A 13,043-nucleotide genomic window follows, 5' to 3' on the forward strand; every position below is an offset into this window, starting at 1 on the left:
GGTTATATGAATGTTGCATGTTTTGCAATTTTCAATACCACATTTTGATATGGTACAATGTGGTTCGTCATCGTTGTAGTCAAATATATCATTTAAAGTGATGGAACATGGTTTGATAATTTTGAAATAGTCAGAATTTTTGTACTGGAATAGATGGTCTGCAGACTGAACGTGTGATTGGGAACTTTCAGTTGAATTGGTCGGGGCACTTTCCATACCAGATGGGGACACCACATTCTTACAAGACAACAGAGTGTCCGATCTTCTTCGGACCTTTTTATACTGGGCGACGTCCGAGCCAGTTTTTCTTTCATTCTTCTTGTTAAAACCACCAATTTTTTAAATTGTATTACAGGATTGATGATTCCCTCGGGGACAAAATCCACCAGCAGAGGTATCGACCCTGTGGTGTGAAAGAGTAACCAAGGGAACCAAGGCTATAGCGGTAATCAAACGAATACAATCCAGGGACAAAGACCAGACACGGAAAACAGACATACACAACAAAGAACATATAGTAACTAAAATCATACATACAAAGTAACTACAGCAAATGAGCAACTCGGACTCCACTAAAAACTGGGAGCATGGACCAGGTGCACCGGTAGGGTAAGCGTCCTCTGCTTTTCTAGAAATACCCGCCGAGTTGCTCATAAAAAGTCAAGTCCGGGGTAGACAAACGAGGGAAGGAAAACTATGACTCGTTGAATTAATCAGTTTTCAAACTATGACTCGTTGAATTAATCAGTTTTCATGGTGCAGATGGATACACCATACCGATCCACGAGTTCATGATGACGACCATAAAACTTCTGTAGTGATGACATCAATCTTGTAGCAACATAGCCCTGTTCCAGAAGCCTATTTGTTAGAGTTCTGGCGCGATACAAAAAGTCTGCGTAGTTTCGGCAAGCTCTGGCATAACGTATGAGTTGTGATATGAACACTCCATACGCAGGTGCTGAAGGGATGTTGTCACAGATGAAAGGAAAGTTGACAATTTTGAATGAAAATTCATCACGTTTGTCGTAAAGTTTGGTCAATAGTTTTCCTTTACCATCGATTTCTAAGTGAAGGTCAAGATATGAGACTGACTTCACAGTGTCTGTAGTATCCTTTATCTCAAATTCTTTGGGGGTAGATGCGATGTATCAAATCCCCGAAATTAGGATTGTTTAAAGATAATACGTCATTTATATAGCGGAAACTGAGATTAAAGGATCTAGCTAAACGATATTCTTTCTTTCGGATCAGACCAGCTATAAAGTCAGCCTCATAAGAGTGAAGGAAAAGGTCAGCAAGTAAAGGGGCATAATTTGTTCCCATTGGAATGCCGACCGTTTGTTGAAAAACACGTCCACCACACTGGACAAATATGTTGTCGATTAAAAATTCCAGCATTTTGTAAACATCTTCCTCTGTATATTTGGAAGATGATTTGAAATTATTTCTTACAAAATATGAGGAATCTTTACCAAGAACTATATATTTGTATCTAGGTGTACCATCTTTTTGGAAAAACAACGATGTATAATGTTTTTAAGTCGGGATTTTAACTGAGTATGGGGAATAGAAGTATACAGTGTTGAAAAATCATAGGTTTTAATGCTATTATATTCAGATAATAGTCTTGAACTGATGGTCTCCAAAAGATCTTTCGAATATTTTAAGATCCACATTTAATTAATACCACTACGGGAGTAACAAGAAGTTGTACCAAACAAAGTGAAAGTAAAAACTGGTTCTTTGATGGAAAATTAAACGGATGACGGTTCCTGAAATTAAACCGTAAGTCAGATTTATAGAACTTCCGGTTGTTGCAAAACTGGATTAGGTAAATATTTTCGTGTCAGATATATCATATATGTGAAATTTAAGGGTTTATGCGCCAGTTTATTTACATAAGAGCACGATATCATCGATTAATTAGACTGTTTAATATACTGGGCATTGATCATATCCATGCCCAGTTACTATATGAAAGAGTAATCAAGGGAACCAATGATATACTAGCGGTAATCAAAAGAATGTAATCCAGGGACAAAGACCAGACATGGAAAACAGACACACACAACAAAGAACGTATAGTAACTAAAATCATACATACAAAGCAACTACAGCAAATGAGCAACTCGGACTCCACTAAAAACTGGGAGCATGGACCAGGTGCACCGGTAGGGTAAGCGTCCTCTGCTTTTCTAGAAACACCCGCCGAGTTGCTCATAAAAAGTCAAGTCCGGGGTAGACAAACGAGGAAAGGCAAACTATGAAATCAGGGGCGGATCCAGGTTTTGAGTTAAGGGGGAGTGTCAATTGAATTAAATTCCATGCAAAGCAAGGCAAAACATATTATGGGGTGAAACTTATGGTGAAAAAAAAATTGTTCTTGTCGATTTAGTGGGGGGGGGGGGCGTATGCCAGGCACGCCAGTCCTTGGGTCCATGCCTGGAAATATACCACTATACAGAAACCGGGCTTTTATAGGAACAAGTGCTTGTGGTTTAAGGCCTGATCTGTAAAAATGTAAATATATTTCTTTTCTTTTTTATTTATTAAATTAGGGACTAATCTATCAAGGTATATGGTCTTTGAATGTGTTTTTTTACTGCTATTCCATTTTGGTTAAACCTCAGATTTATCATATGTGCTATCATTTTCACACAAATTTAAATAAACACATACAAATTCAATGACTAACCGAGTCTACCATAGGGTATGCAAGTCTTGTCATGTGACTCCATGGTGTCACAAGAATGGGTTTGAGTCTACCATTCACATGCATGGGGATTTATTACTTACAGAGCGATGAGTTCACTACTAAAAGCAAAACATCTTTTCGATCGTTAGAAAATAGCATGAAATAAAAAATTTTGCATTGCAATACAGCATTTCTAGATCCCGGAAGTAAATAATGAAATGCAGATTGGTCTTCGGATTTCTATACATGTACATTCTAGATCGTAACTTCAAATTAGGGAAATGAAACTAGAACGAGACTTATGGACCCTATTGTCAATAAGTAATTCAAAGTTTTTGCAAAGCTGCAGTAACCTTTTTCCATAATTATTATGAAAAATATCTGAAATATAACAAGATACATCAACATTAAAATTCTATAAGTCTTGTACAACAAATCAATTGCAATGTCATCTGGTTGCACATATAAAATTGTCTAAATGGGTAACATCCAGATTGTTTCCCGTTCTGGCATAAAATCTCCTTAGAGGCACACGTTAAAGTCATTTCTGGAAGTGTGTGTAAGGTGATTGGATTCTGTCAATAATTTTTTGACTTGTGCATAATTGTATTAACATGCAAAATGTACCCCAGTTCAGGGACTTTGAGAAAAAAAAACTTCAAACTTATTGATCGGCATGTGAAATCGATCTTGAATAAAAAAAAGCCATGCATGTATAGCTAGCACATGCTGATTTACTTCTCCCAAAATGTTTTACCTCAATTTAATTATAAACACTTTTCTTTTTGTACACTTGTGAACCCTATAAATGCAAGTCTTAATGCTTTGAATTCCTCACCCCCAGCCCCCACCTGCCATGTTGGTTTGCCAACTTTCATAGATAATGATGACAGTTCGGATCAGTGAACTTTAGTTTTTAGTGAAGTTTTCTAACTTTCTTTAAATTACATTTCTCATCATCTCAATCCTTAACAATCTTTATCTACAGATACAGAAGATTAAAAAAAATCTTAATACCGTTAGAATAAAAGAGTTGAAAGACAACTTCATTATCATAAATACATTTGTATCTTGATATTTGCAACACAAACATTTTGTACATGTCAAGCTTGTTGACTGCAAATTCATTGCCATTTTTATTGAACAGATGCAGCATCAAATTCATAATATTGAAATGTTGAAATGTAACACATTTAGATATTTCTCGTGGTCTTATTTGGTAATGCCTGTTAAAAGCCTCTGTGACTCTCAAGGTTGATCAAATTTTCATTTCAGTCATATTTGTTTGAGGTTTGTGTAGTGTGAAAAAAAAAGCCAACCATATGCACATCAACATTACATCAAAAAAATTATATAATACTTAAACAACCGGCCTCAAAACAGAAAAGAAGTTAAATGCAAAATCATGAAATTGAAATAATACAATAAATGCTGTTAGGTGATCGAAAACCCTTAAACCACAGTATAGCTGTAAACTGGGGTGTCACTGTATCATAGTAGTTCTTGTTTTATATAGTAGAAAATATTCACATGGTTCAAGTTTTTGCTATAGTCAATAGGTTTGGGGAATGGCAAAAATAAAAGTTCACCAAATTTAAGTACAGACATTTTACATGTAATTCTCATTCCATTAAATATGAAGATGTGAAAAATAAAGACTGCAAAAATTTAACAATACAACATGTACCTATACATAGAGCAAATTGACAAATTATGCACCCATGAAAATTACCCACGGTAAGTTAATTGACTCTTGAAAAAAAAGACAAGAAGCTTCTGGAAAGTAAATTTCCATGTTGTCTGAAGTTAGTTCACTATCTAATCTTTCTGATGCAGCATTGTATAATACTTAGTAATTGTAATAAAAAAAAAGACAAGAAGCTTCTGGAAAGTAAATTTCCATGTTGTCTGAAGTTAGTTCACTATCTAATCTTTCTGATGCAGCATTGTATAATACTTAGTAATTGTAATAAAAAAAAAGACAAGAAGCTTCTGGAAAGTAAATTTCCATGTTGTCTGAAGTTAGTTCACTATCTAATCTTTCTGATGCAGCATTGTATAATACTTAGTAATTGTAATAAAAAAAAGACAAGAAGCTTCTGGAAAGTAAATTTCCATGTTGTCTGAAGTTAGTTCACTATCTAATCTTTCTGATGCAGCATTGTATAACACTTAGTAATTGTAATAAAAAAAAGACAAGAAGCTTCTGGAAAGTAAATTTCCATGTTGTCTGAAGTTAGTTCACTATCTAATCTTTCTGATGCAGCATTGTATAATACTTAGTAATTGTAATAAAAAAAAAGACAAGAAGCTTCTGGAAAGTAAATTTCCATGTTGTCTGAAGTTAGTTCACTATCTAATCTTTCTGATGCAGCATTGTATAATACTTAGTAATTGTAATAAAAAAAAAGACAAGAAGCTTCTGGAAAGTAAATTTCCATGTTGTCTGAAGTTAGTTCACTATCTAATCTTTCTGATGCAGCATTGTATAATACTTAGTAATTGTAATAAAAAAAGACAAGAAGCTTCTGGAAAGTAAATTTCCATGTTGTCTGAAGTTAGTTCACTATCTAATCTTTCTGATGCAGCATTGTATAACACTTAGTAATTGTAATAAAAAAAAGACAAGAAGCTTCTGGAAAGTAAATTTCCATGTTGTCTGAAGTTAGTTCACTATCTAATCTTTCTGATGCAGCATTGTATAATACTTAGTAATTGTAATAAAAAAAAAGACAAGAAGCTTCTGGAAAGTAAATTTCCATGTTGTCTGAAGTTAGTTCACTATCTAATCTTTCTGATGCAGCATTGTATAATACTTAGTAATTGTAATAAAAAAAAGACAAGAAGCTTCTGGAAAGTAAATTTCCATGTTGTCTGAAGTTAGTTCACTATCTAATCTTTCTGATGCAGCATTGTATAATACTTAGTAACTGTAATAGATTGTCATAAGGTGATTTATTGTGCTAAAAAAATGATCCCATTGTATCACACTATCTTTAATACCATTTTCTAAAAAGCTGAGCTCTTCCACCATTTTAAGAAATGTTGGTAAATTGTTTTGTTTTTTTTTTTCCATTGATGTGAACTTCTTTTCCTTCATTTAATCATGATTCAGACTAGCTTAAATGTGATGGGCATTTCGTGCTGATGGTACAGCTCTCTATTGGTCCTTTCTTTAAATGGTAGATCCAAGTTTTGTTACAAAGGGTATACATAAATCTATGGTCACAAAAAAAACTTGCAGTTGTATGGTAGACCATTTCTAGATAAGTCGGTGAGTATACATGACTATACTTCTGTGAAGTATGGCTTGTGTAGAGTGAAACAAGTTTCCTTGCTGAAGTGTATATTGAGCATGCTCAACCAATATACAAATGTACATGTATGTCTGTAGTATGGAGTTATCTTCAATAGATATTTGCAGACCAGACAATTGCTTGAGTAAAATGGAAAGTGGAAAGTTATATCATTATAAATACAATTCACTATTATAGCTTCAATTATTATTGGAGGTAGGAATGCATATTCCACAAAAATGGTTATTCAAGCATTAAAAATTGCTGTGAAATCTGAAAAACACCTGTTTTTTGTTGACATTTTGTTTTGTGCTTTGGACAGTTTAATTTTATTATTAAATTAATTTACCAAATTCAATATTTTTCAGAAAAGAAAAGAAATGGGTACATTAACATTGACCTTTATCGTTGGAGCCACCACACTTTTGGCGACATATATCTTGATCAAGATATACTACCATATAAAGTGGCTTAGAAGGCTTATAGCAGCTGCATCAAAGATGCCAGGACCAAAACCTCATTGGTTTTTTGGTAATGTTCTGCAGGTATTACCAGTATTTATATCATTGTTTTCATACTTTTAAAAAATATTGCAAGTACCAGTACATGAATTTATAATCTTGTGATTAGACTAGATTTGATGAAATATTCTATAATGTACACAAAAGGGAACTTTCATTTGTTTATGGAAAATCAATAACCCATGAAAACAATATCTTACATGAAAAACCTAGTAAATTAGGTATAAAATATTTTAAACACAAACATTTACCTGAACAGATCTGTGCAACTGTAAATGCGATTGATCACTGGTCATTCATCAGTTTCAGATCAGTCATCAATCAGTCAAATCAATCCATTGAAATTATCCTACTTATCTTTGTTTTACCTACCCATGATATTTTATGGCCAGATTGACTCAAGCATTGTTACAGTCTAGATTGTTTCCCCATTTACTCATGAAAAATGTTTTTGAAAAATAAAATGATTTCCTTACCTACTAATTAACCCTATTTTTTTCTTGTTGGTGACAGGAAATAAGACCACTATTTGCTTACCTTAAGGAGGTATACCTTGGATAAGGGACATAACTCTTGAAATCAAGGATATGTTTGTACATTGTGTATCATGTTCAATTTCATTAAAGCCTCTCAAGCTTTCATTTGAAGCAAAGTGAAATCAATCTAAGTTTCTTAGATCAAATGCTGAATACAAACATTCCAATGATTTTTAAGAATTGTGACCCTTACCTTACATGTAGGTCTACCTCCTTAAACTAGTGACCCTGTTTGTTTTACACCACCTGACTTTGATTTTTCAAGTCCAGAATTAATTTATAATACAAGATCATTCCAATGAAAAGTTCTGAAATTTTCATAATTGGTCATCTGTTATTTTAGATTAGTCACTGGATATTGGTTATTGTTTCCACAGCTATCAGTCAATTTTTGATCATTGATCCATCAAATAATTGCATGCATCTGTTCATGGACTGTGGATAATATTTTTTCAATGGAGTTCAACTATCATTTGTATTAAGATATTTCAATCCACTTACATTTGTTGCAGTAGTAGAAACAATTATTTTAAGAATTTGCTGCATAAGCTTACAAGCTTGAAATAATGTTTTTTTTTTTTTCATTTCTTTGTACACAAGGTTGCTATAGCAACTGCCAACATTTCACATATTTTACAGCCTTTATTAAATTGTCTCATGCCATGGTGTTATATTGATAATTAAGGGAAGATGCAAGAATTGAAAAACAGGATGATGCACTAATTGACCAAAGAGGGGACCCACAATGCCATACTTCAACGATTTGCTTTCATTTCAACCAATGTTTTTTATTTTTTTTAAATGTGAAGATGCATGCCTGGTAGGCCGGACCAGGACCCCACTTTAATAAGACTGGTTTCTTTATGATTTTGTTGTTTTATATACTTCTTGGATGGCTAGATATTTGCAATATCACACCGTGGACAAAATGAAACAAACTAGTGATATGAAAAATTCATCATTGCAATTGGTTCGACATTTTGTGATTGTATATCATGATTGGTTGAAAACTACATTGTGACTTTTTTAACATTGTTTACCGACACCGTTGGTGACATAGAAGGACGATCACTAGAATTTCCGCCATGAAAAATTCCTTGTGTCAAGGGGCAAAAATATTCCAAAGGAATCAAAGAGAAAAAGCTTTCAATTATCAACTTGTGAAAGTTAAATATTGCAAAATATCAATTTGCTTTACTGGTATTTTATTTTAACATCATAACAAACTCGTCAAGACTCGTTTGATATGATGTTGGAATTAAAAAACTTGAGTTATTTTGTAATATTCAGCTTCATATCGCAGTCTAATTAAAATTAAGACCCCTCGATTTTTATTTGTCTAATCCAGACCCTGAATAAACCGAAAACCTGTCAAAACTAGACACCTTTTGATGTCCCATATCAGTCTAAATGTATGTTGGACCTAGATAAACTGAACATATAAATTCTACAGTCTGTGCAAAATTGTAGTTCATTTTCTAGTCTGTTAAATTCTTATCAGTTTTTAGATGCCATAATACATATTACTCAAAATGAAATCATATTTTTTAGATTAAAAGCTTCTCTACATTTATGTTCCAAAATCATCGGGATTACATTGAAAAGGGAGAGAAGCTATATGTTTTCTGGTTGTTCTGGTTCTTGCCAATTATTGTACTGGGTCATCCAGACACAGCAAAAGTTGTTATGAGATCAAATGCTCCAAAGACCATGACAGGACCAGGTTACCCGTTCCTTATTCCCTGGTTAGGTAGGTGCCATTTAAACTTGTGTGTGTGTGTGTGATCCTTTTTCTTACGTTTTAAGATTGTAATTTTGGGGTGAAAGAGTGATGAATGAATTCATGTAGGAGACAGGGAACACCTATTGTGTACGTAGCGGTTTATCAGTAATTTGTACTTATTTCCTTTGATCTTGTTGACAGATATTTTTCTATTTCACTTACATGACAAGATATTCGACACTTTCACACTATTTATACCAACCAGATTTCTTCAGGACTTACATCAAATTGTTGAAGTTCCAGACAGGCCAAGCTGAGCAGTAGTTGTGAAGTTATACCATAAATTGGGATATTTTGGAGGTTTTCTGTCAAAATGTGCATATGTAATTTTGATGTTTAATTTTGGTGCATTCCGAATGATAAATGTTTTATTTTTGTGTTTTCTTCATGGTGGAATCAAACTATCTATCCTTTATTATTACTGAAAAGAATCTAACACTTCCAGTGTCATATTCATTACTACATTTTACCTGGATAAACAGGTCAGTTTTTAAAATTGATGTGCAGACACATTACAATATTTATTTTGTTTACATCCAGACCTACAAATACGCCAATATATATTGGCTCCTTAATTTTTTTGAAAATGTTATACTTTGGTGTACTTAATTTTTGGCACTTTTAAGAGACACGCCAAATAAACCATAATAAAACTACTGCCAAAATTTCCCAATTTATTGTACAATGAGAATCAGCGGACAATAAAAAGAAACAATGTGAACAGTACCTGAACTGATCCATGCAACTAACATTACTGTTGGTCATTGATCATTGATCAGTTTTCAATCAGTCATCAATCCTTCAAACCGATCCATTAAACTGGTGATGGCAACACGTGACCACAGAGCCATCAATACATTTTATGGATTCTGTTGTTTCGTTCGTCAATTTTTTTTTGTCAATTTTTACACATATTTAAAAAATGCAGTAGAAATTAACATCAAATGATATACTTTTATTTTGCATTTGTTTTATTTTAAGAAAATACAGTATGTGGATTTGATATCTTAAATTTAAGGCAAATTAAATATGGTAGTATAATGGATTCGTTTCAATGGAAATTTTTTAATTTACATGAACCCATCATCCGTCATTTTACATTACAAAACTGTGATCAGATTGATCACCGGTCATTGGTTATTAAACCGTCAGAAATCAATCAGTCAGCGGTAATAAATCTGTCAAATACTTGAGCAGCTCGATTCAGGGACTGTATTCTTGAAGTTTCTTATCTTAACCACTCTTAGATGTGATAAGATTTTTTATCATAGCTCAGCATGTAAGAAATACCATACTTTACAGGTACTATTACTCTAATATTTCTGCAAGGAAATTTTTCATGACTCAAATAAATGATTCTTCTTGATATTACAGGAGTTTTCACATACCATATGGCAGATTATTTTTGTGGGTGTAAAACTCACTGAATTTGAGACAGAAAAGTATATGAAAAGTCTCTAATTTTGGTGGATACAGTTATACTTAAGCCAAAAGAAAATTTTTTGCATGATTTATTTTGCTATTTTTTGCCAAACCCTGAAAATTTGCCAATTAGCACCCTAAAAAAATCAACAACCTGCTATATGGTATGTAACATTGAACTTATACGTATATGACGTTTTATCAAATTGTAGGCCATATGGTATGTAACATTGAACTTATACGTATATGACATTTTATCAAATTGTAGGCCACAGTTTACTGATATCTAATGGTCCAAAGTGGGAGAGAAATAGGAGACTCCTGACTCCTGCCTTCCATTTCAGTATCCTGACTAGTTACTTCAAAGTTTACAACGAAGTGGCTGATACCCTTATGGTAAATAAGAATACAATATTAGGGTATTGTCAAAAAATGCAGCCTGGTTTTGTATAAACCTGAATAGTGATTTGTTTGCCTTGAATTTCCTTCAAAATTAGTCTGTTTCCCTGAATAAAATTTCCCAGTTTGTGAGATGAGTGGTTAACAAATAATCCCAAATAAAACGAACTATTTCTCAATTGGTAGCTAATTGAAGGGTAGGATATGGTGTTTTTGTTCAAGATTAAACCCATGAATTGTTTATGGCTTTTTCTTGACAGCCATTATAAAAAATTTATCATTTTAAGTATGTATTCAAGGTTTTAAAACATTATTTTAAATTTCCCAATAAAAAAAATGACACATATTTTCCCAATGAAAAAAAGAATTGGGTAGTTTTGACTGGCTATAAGACAGGATAAAATGTTGGGATTTGCTGAGCATTTTCCATGTCCCACACCCAGTTAACTTGAAAAGCGATACATTATTTTTTATAAATAGGTAGAATTTGCTTGATCATAATTTCTTCATTTTGTGCCCATCCTAATTGAATTCATATTGTTACACCAATTCCATGAGGAAACCCCAATTTTAAACTAATCTTAGATGATTATGGGCATGGTGTAAAAATTACAGAAAGAAATGTACATGCACATAAAACTCAGCACGGGACATCTTGTATTTGTTTATGAAGATGATGATTGCTGGGCAGAAAGAAGTTAATAGTCACAATGTTCAGTGGCTGGTGAGGTTAATTTCTCAAAATTCATTGATATCTGTCTTTTAAATATCGTTGACAACAATTTGACTGATTAAGTGACCTGATCTCTTTGAAATCATACCACAAGGTGACATACAACAAATAGAAGATGTGGGTTGATGTTAGGGGGTTAGAGTTGAACCCTTTAGAAATAAGGGACATTAAGGTGGCAAAATGTTAATGATATCTGGATGATAACTTGAATAAAGAATAAAAGTGAACATGTCACTTTGAAATTGTGACATTAAGTGCCATTCCCAAAAGGAAGGCCCAGATTTATTTTTGGGTCATGTCTGGAGTTGTTTGGAACTAAGGGATCAATAGGGGCCTTTGATTCTGGTTAAATTCTCATCTGATGTCAAATAATTAATTGCAATCAAACTCAGAGTTGAATCAAGATTGAATGATGTATACGTACTTGCCCCAACTATTCAGGCTTTTATCTCTGTGGTTGTATCAAGCTGTGCCTTACATAGCTTTTTATTGTACACTGAAAATTTTGCTTCTAACACATCAACAAGATCACAGGAAAAAAATACAGATTACCGTTGGAAGTTAGGTGATATTATCCCCCTTGCAAACAAAGTTTTTAGGGTATATAGGAATAGTTTTGCAAAATAACTTAATTTTTGTGATTTTTTTGCTTTATATTTTTGAAAGTTTTAATTTTTTTTTTATACATTTTTCCTGTAGGTATTCTATATGGTGGAATCTTTTTTTGGAAAAAATCAAATACTTCCTGTTTACTTTGATTATTTTCCTATACATGTATTTTGATTGAAAGCGGGGGTATTACTAGTGAGCCATCACTCTCAGATTCCTTATTTATTCCAGGATAAATTAGCCAGTCAATGTAAAGGTGGAAAATACATAGATATATTCAAACCAGCCAGTATGGCTACTTTAGATACTCTACTTCAGTGCTCACTTGGGTATAAAGATAATATTCAAAATGTTGGGTAAGTTGTTTAAAAATGAAATATTGAAACCCACAGGGTTTATTTATGGTCACAAAAATGTGTTGATACTGTTGTTGACTTAGTAACACCCCTTTTTTTTATTTGGAAAACTTGTCATATCTCACGTAAAATTGACAAAATATGGCAAATAATGTCCTAGCAACCCCTTTCTTTTCTGAGAAATCCAGGCTGGCACACTCCTTTTTAAATTGTCTAGATCCACGCCAGAGTTCTAATTAACTAAACATCATGAAATTCTGATGTATTGTTACTTGTTATTTAAAATGGGGTCTCTGACCTCTAAAGGTCTGAAAAAAGAGGGAGAATAGGCATTTATTTAAAATAATTCCTATTTTTAATTTGTTTTTTACTAAATTCTGTGTTAAGAATATTCAACAGACTTAAAATCGCATTTAGCATATTCTGGTTATAGTGGGCCAAAGTGGGAACACACCCTAAAAATCAACTCTTTTATATCTGTTCTGATTTTGAAATTTTTGTTCATTCAATTCTTCAAGAAAATGTTTTATTGATCTTTTTTGATACAGTTTTATTGGTTTATTATTCAAATACTGGTAGTTGCATTTTACAAGACTTAAGAAGTTTGCTACAAATTTACCCTATTATTAACCTTTTTCAAGACAAAGGGATTCAAAAGGGTATATAAAAGAATTATGCCCCACTCATTGA

At 32.9% G+C, this 13,043-nt stretch overlaps 1 protein-coding gene across 4 annotated transcripts in view; it reads left to right on the forward strand.

Moving 5' to 3' along the window:
* The first annotated feature begins 1,076 nt into the window (after positions 1-1,076).
* The window catches only part of LOC148607319 (cytochrome P450 4B1-like), a 33,358-nt gene continuing 21,391 nt past the window's right edge, over positions 1,077-13,043 (forward strand). For 2 of the 4 annotated variants that reach the window (XM_088543456.1, XM_088543459.1), the window contains exons 1-5: positions 1,809-1,834; positions 6,363-6,539; positions 8,603-8,801; positions 10,525-10,652; positions 12,229-12,353. In XM_088543456.1, coding sequence (XP_088399582.1) covers positions 6,375-6,539; positions 8,603-8,801; positions 10,525-10,652; positions 12,229-12,353 — 617 coding nt within the window. In that variant the 5' untranslated portion in view covers positions 1,809-1,834; positions 6,363-6,374. Of the gene's footprint in view, positions 1,294-1,558; positions 1,789-1,808; positions 1,835-6,362; positions 6,540-8,602; positions 8,802-10,524; positions 10,653-12,228; positions 12,354-13,043 lie in introns of those variants that run through there. The other 2 variants (XM_088543458.1, XM_088543457.1) reach the window with 2 other exon arrangements.

This window comes from Perna viridis, chromosome 9, assembly GCF_037379345.1.
Source record: "Perna viridis isolate PV_CMFRI_1.1 ecotype Kerala chromosome 9, ASM3737934v1, whole genome shotgun sequence".
NCBI lineage: Eukaryota > Metazoa > Mollusca > Bivalvia > Mytilida > Mytilidae > Perna > Perna viridis.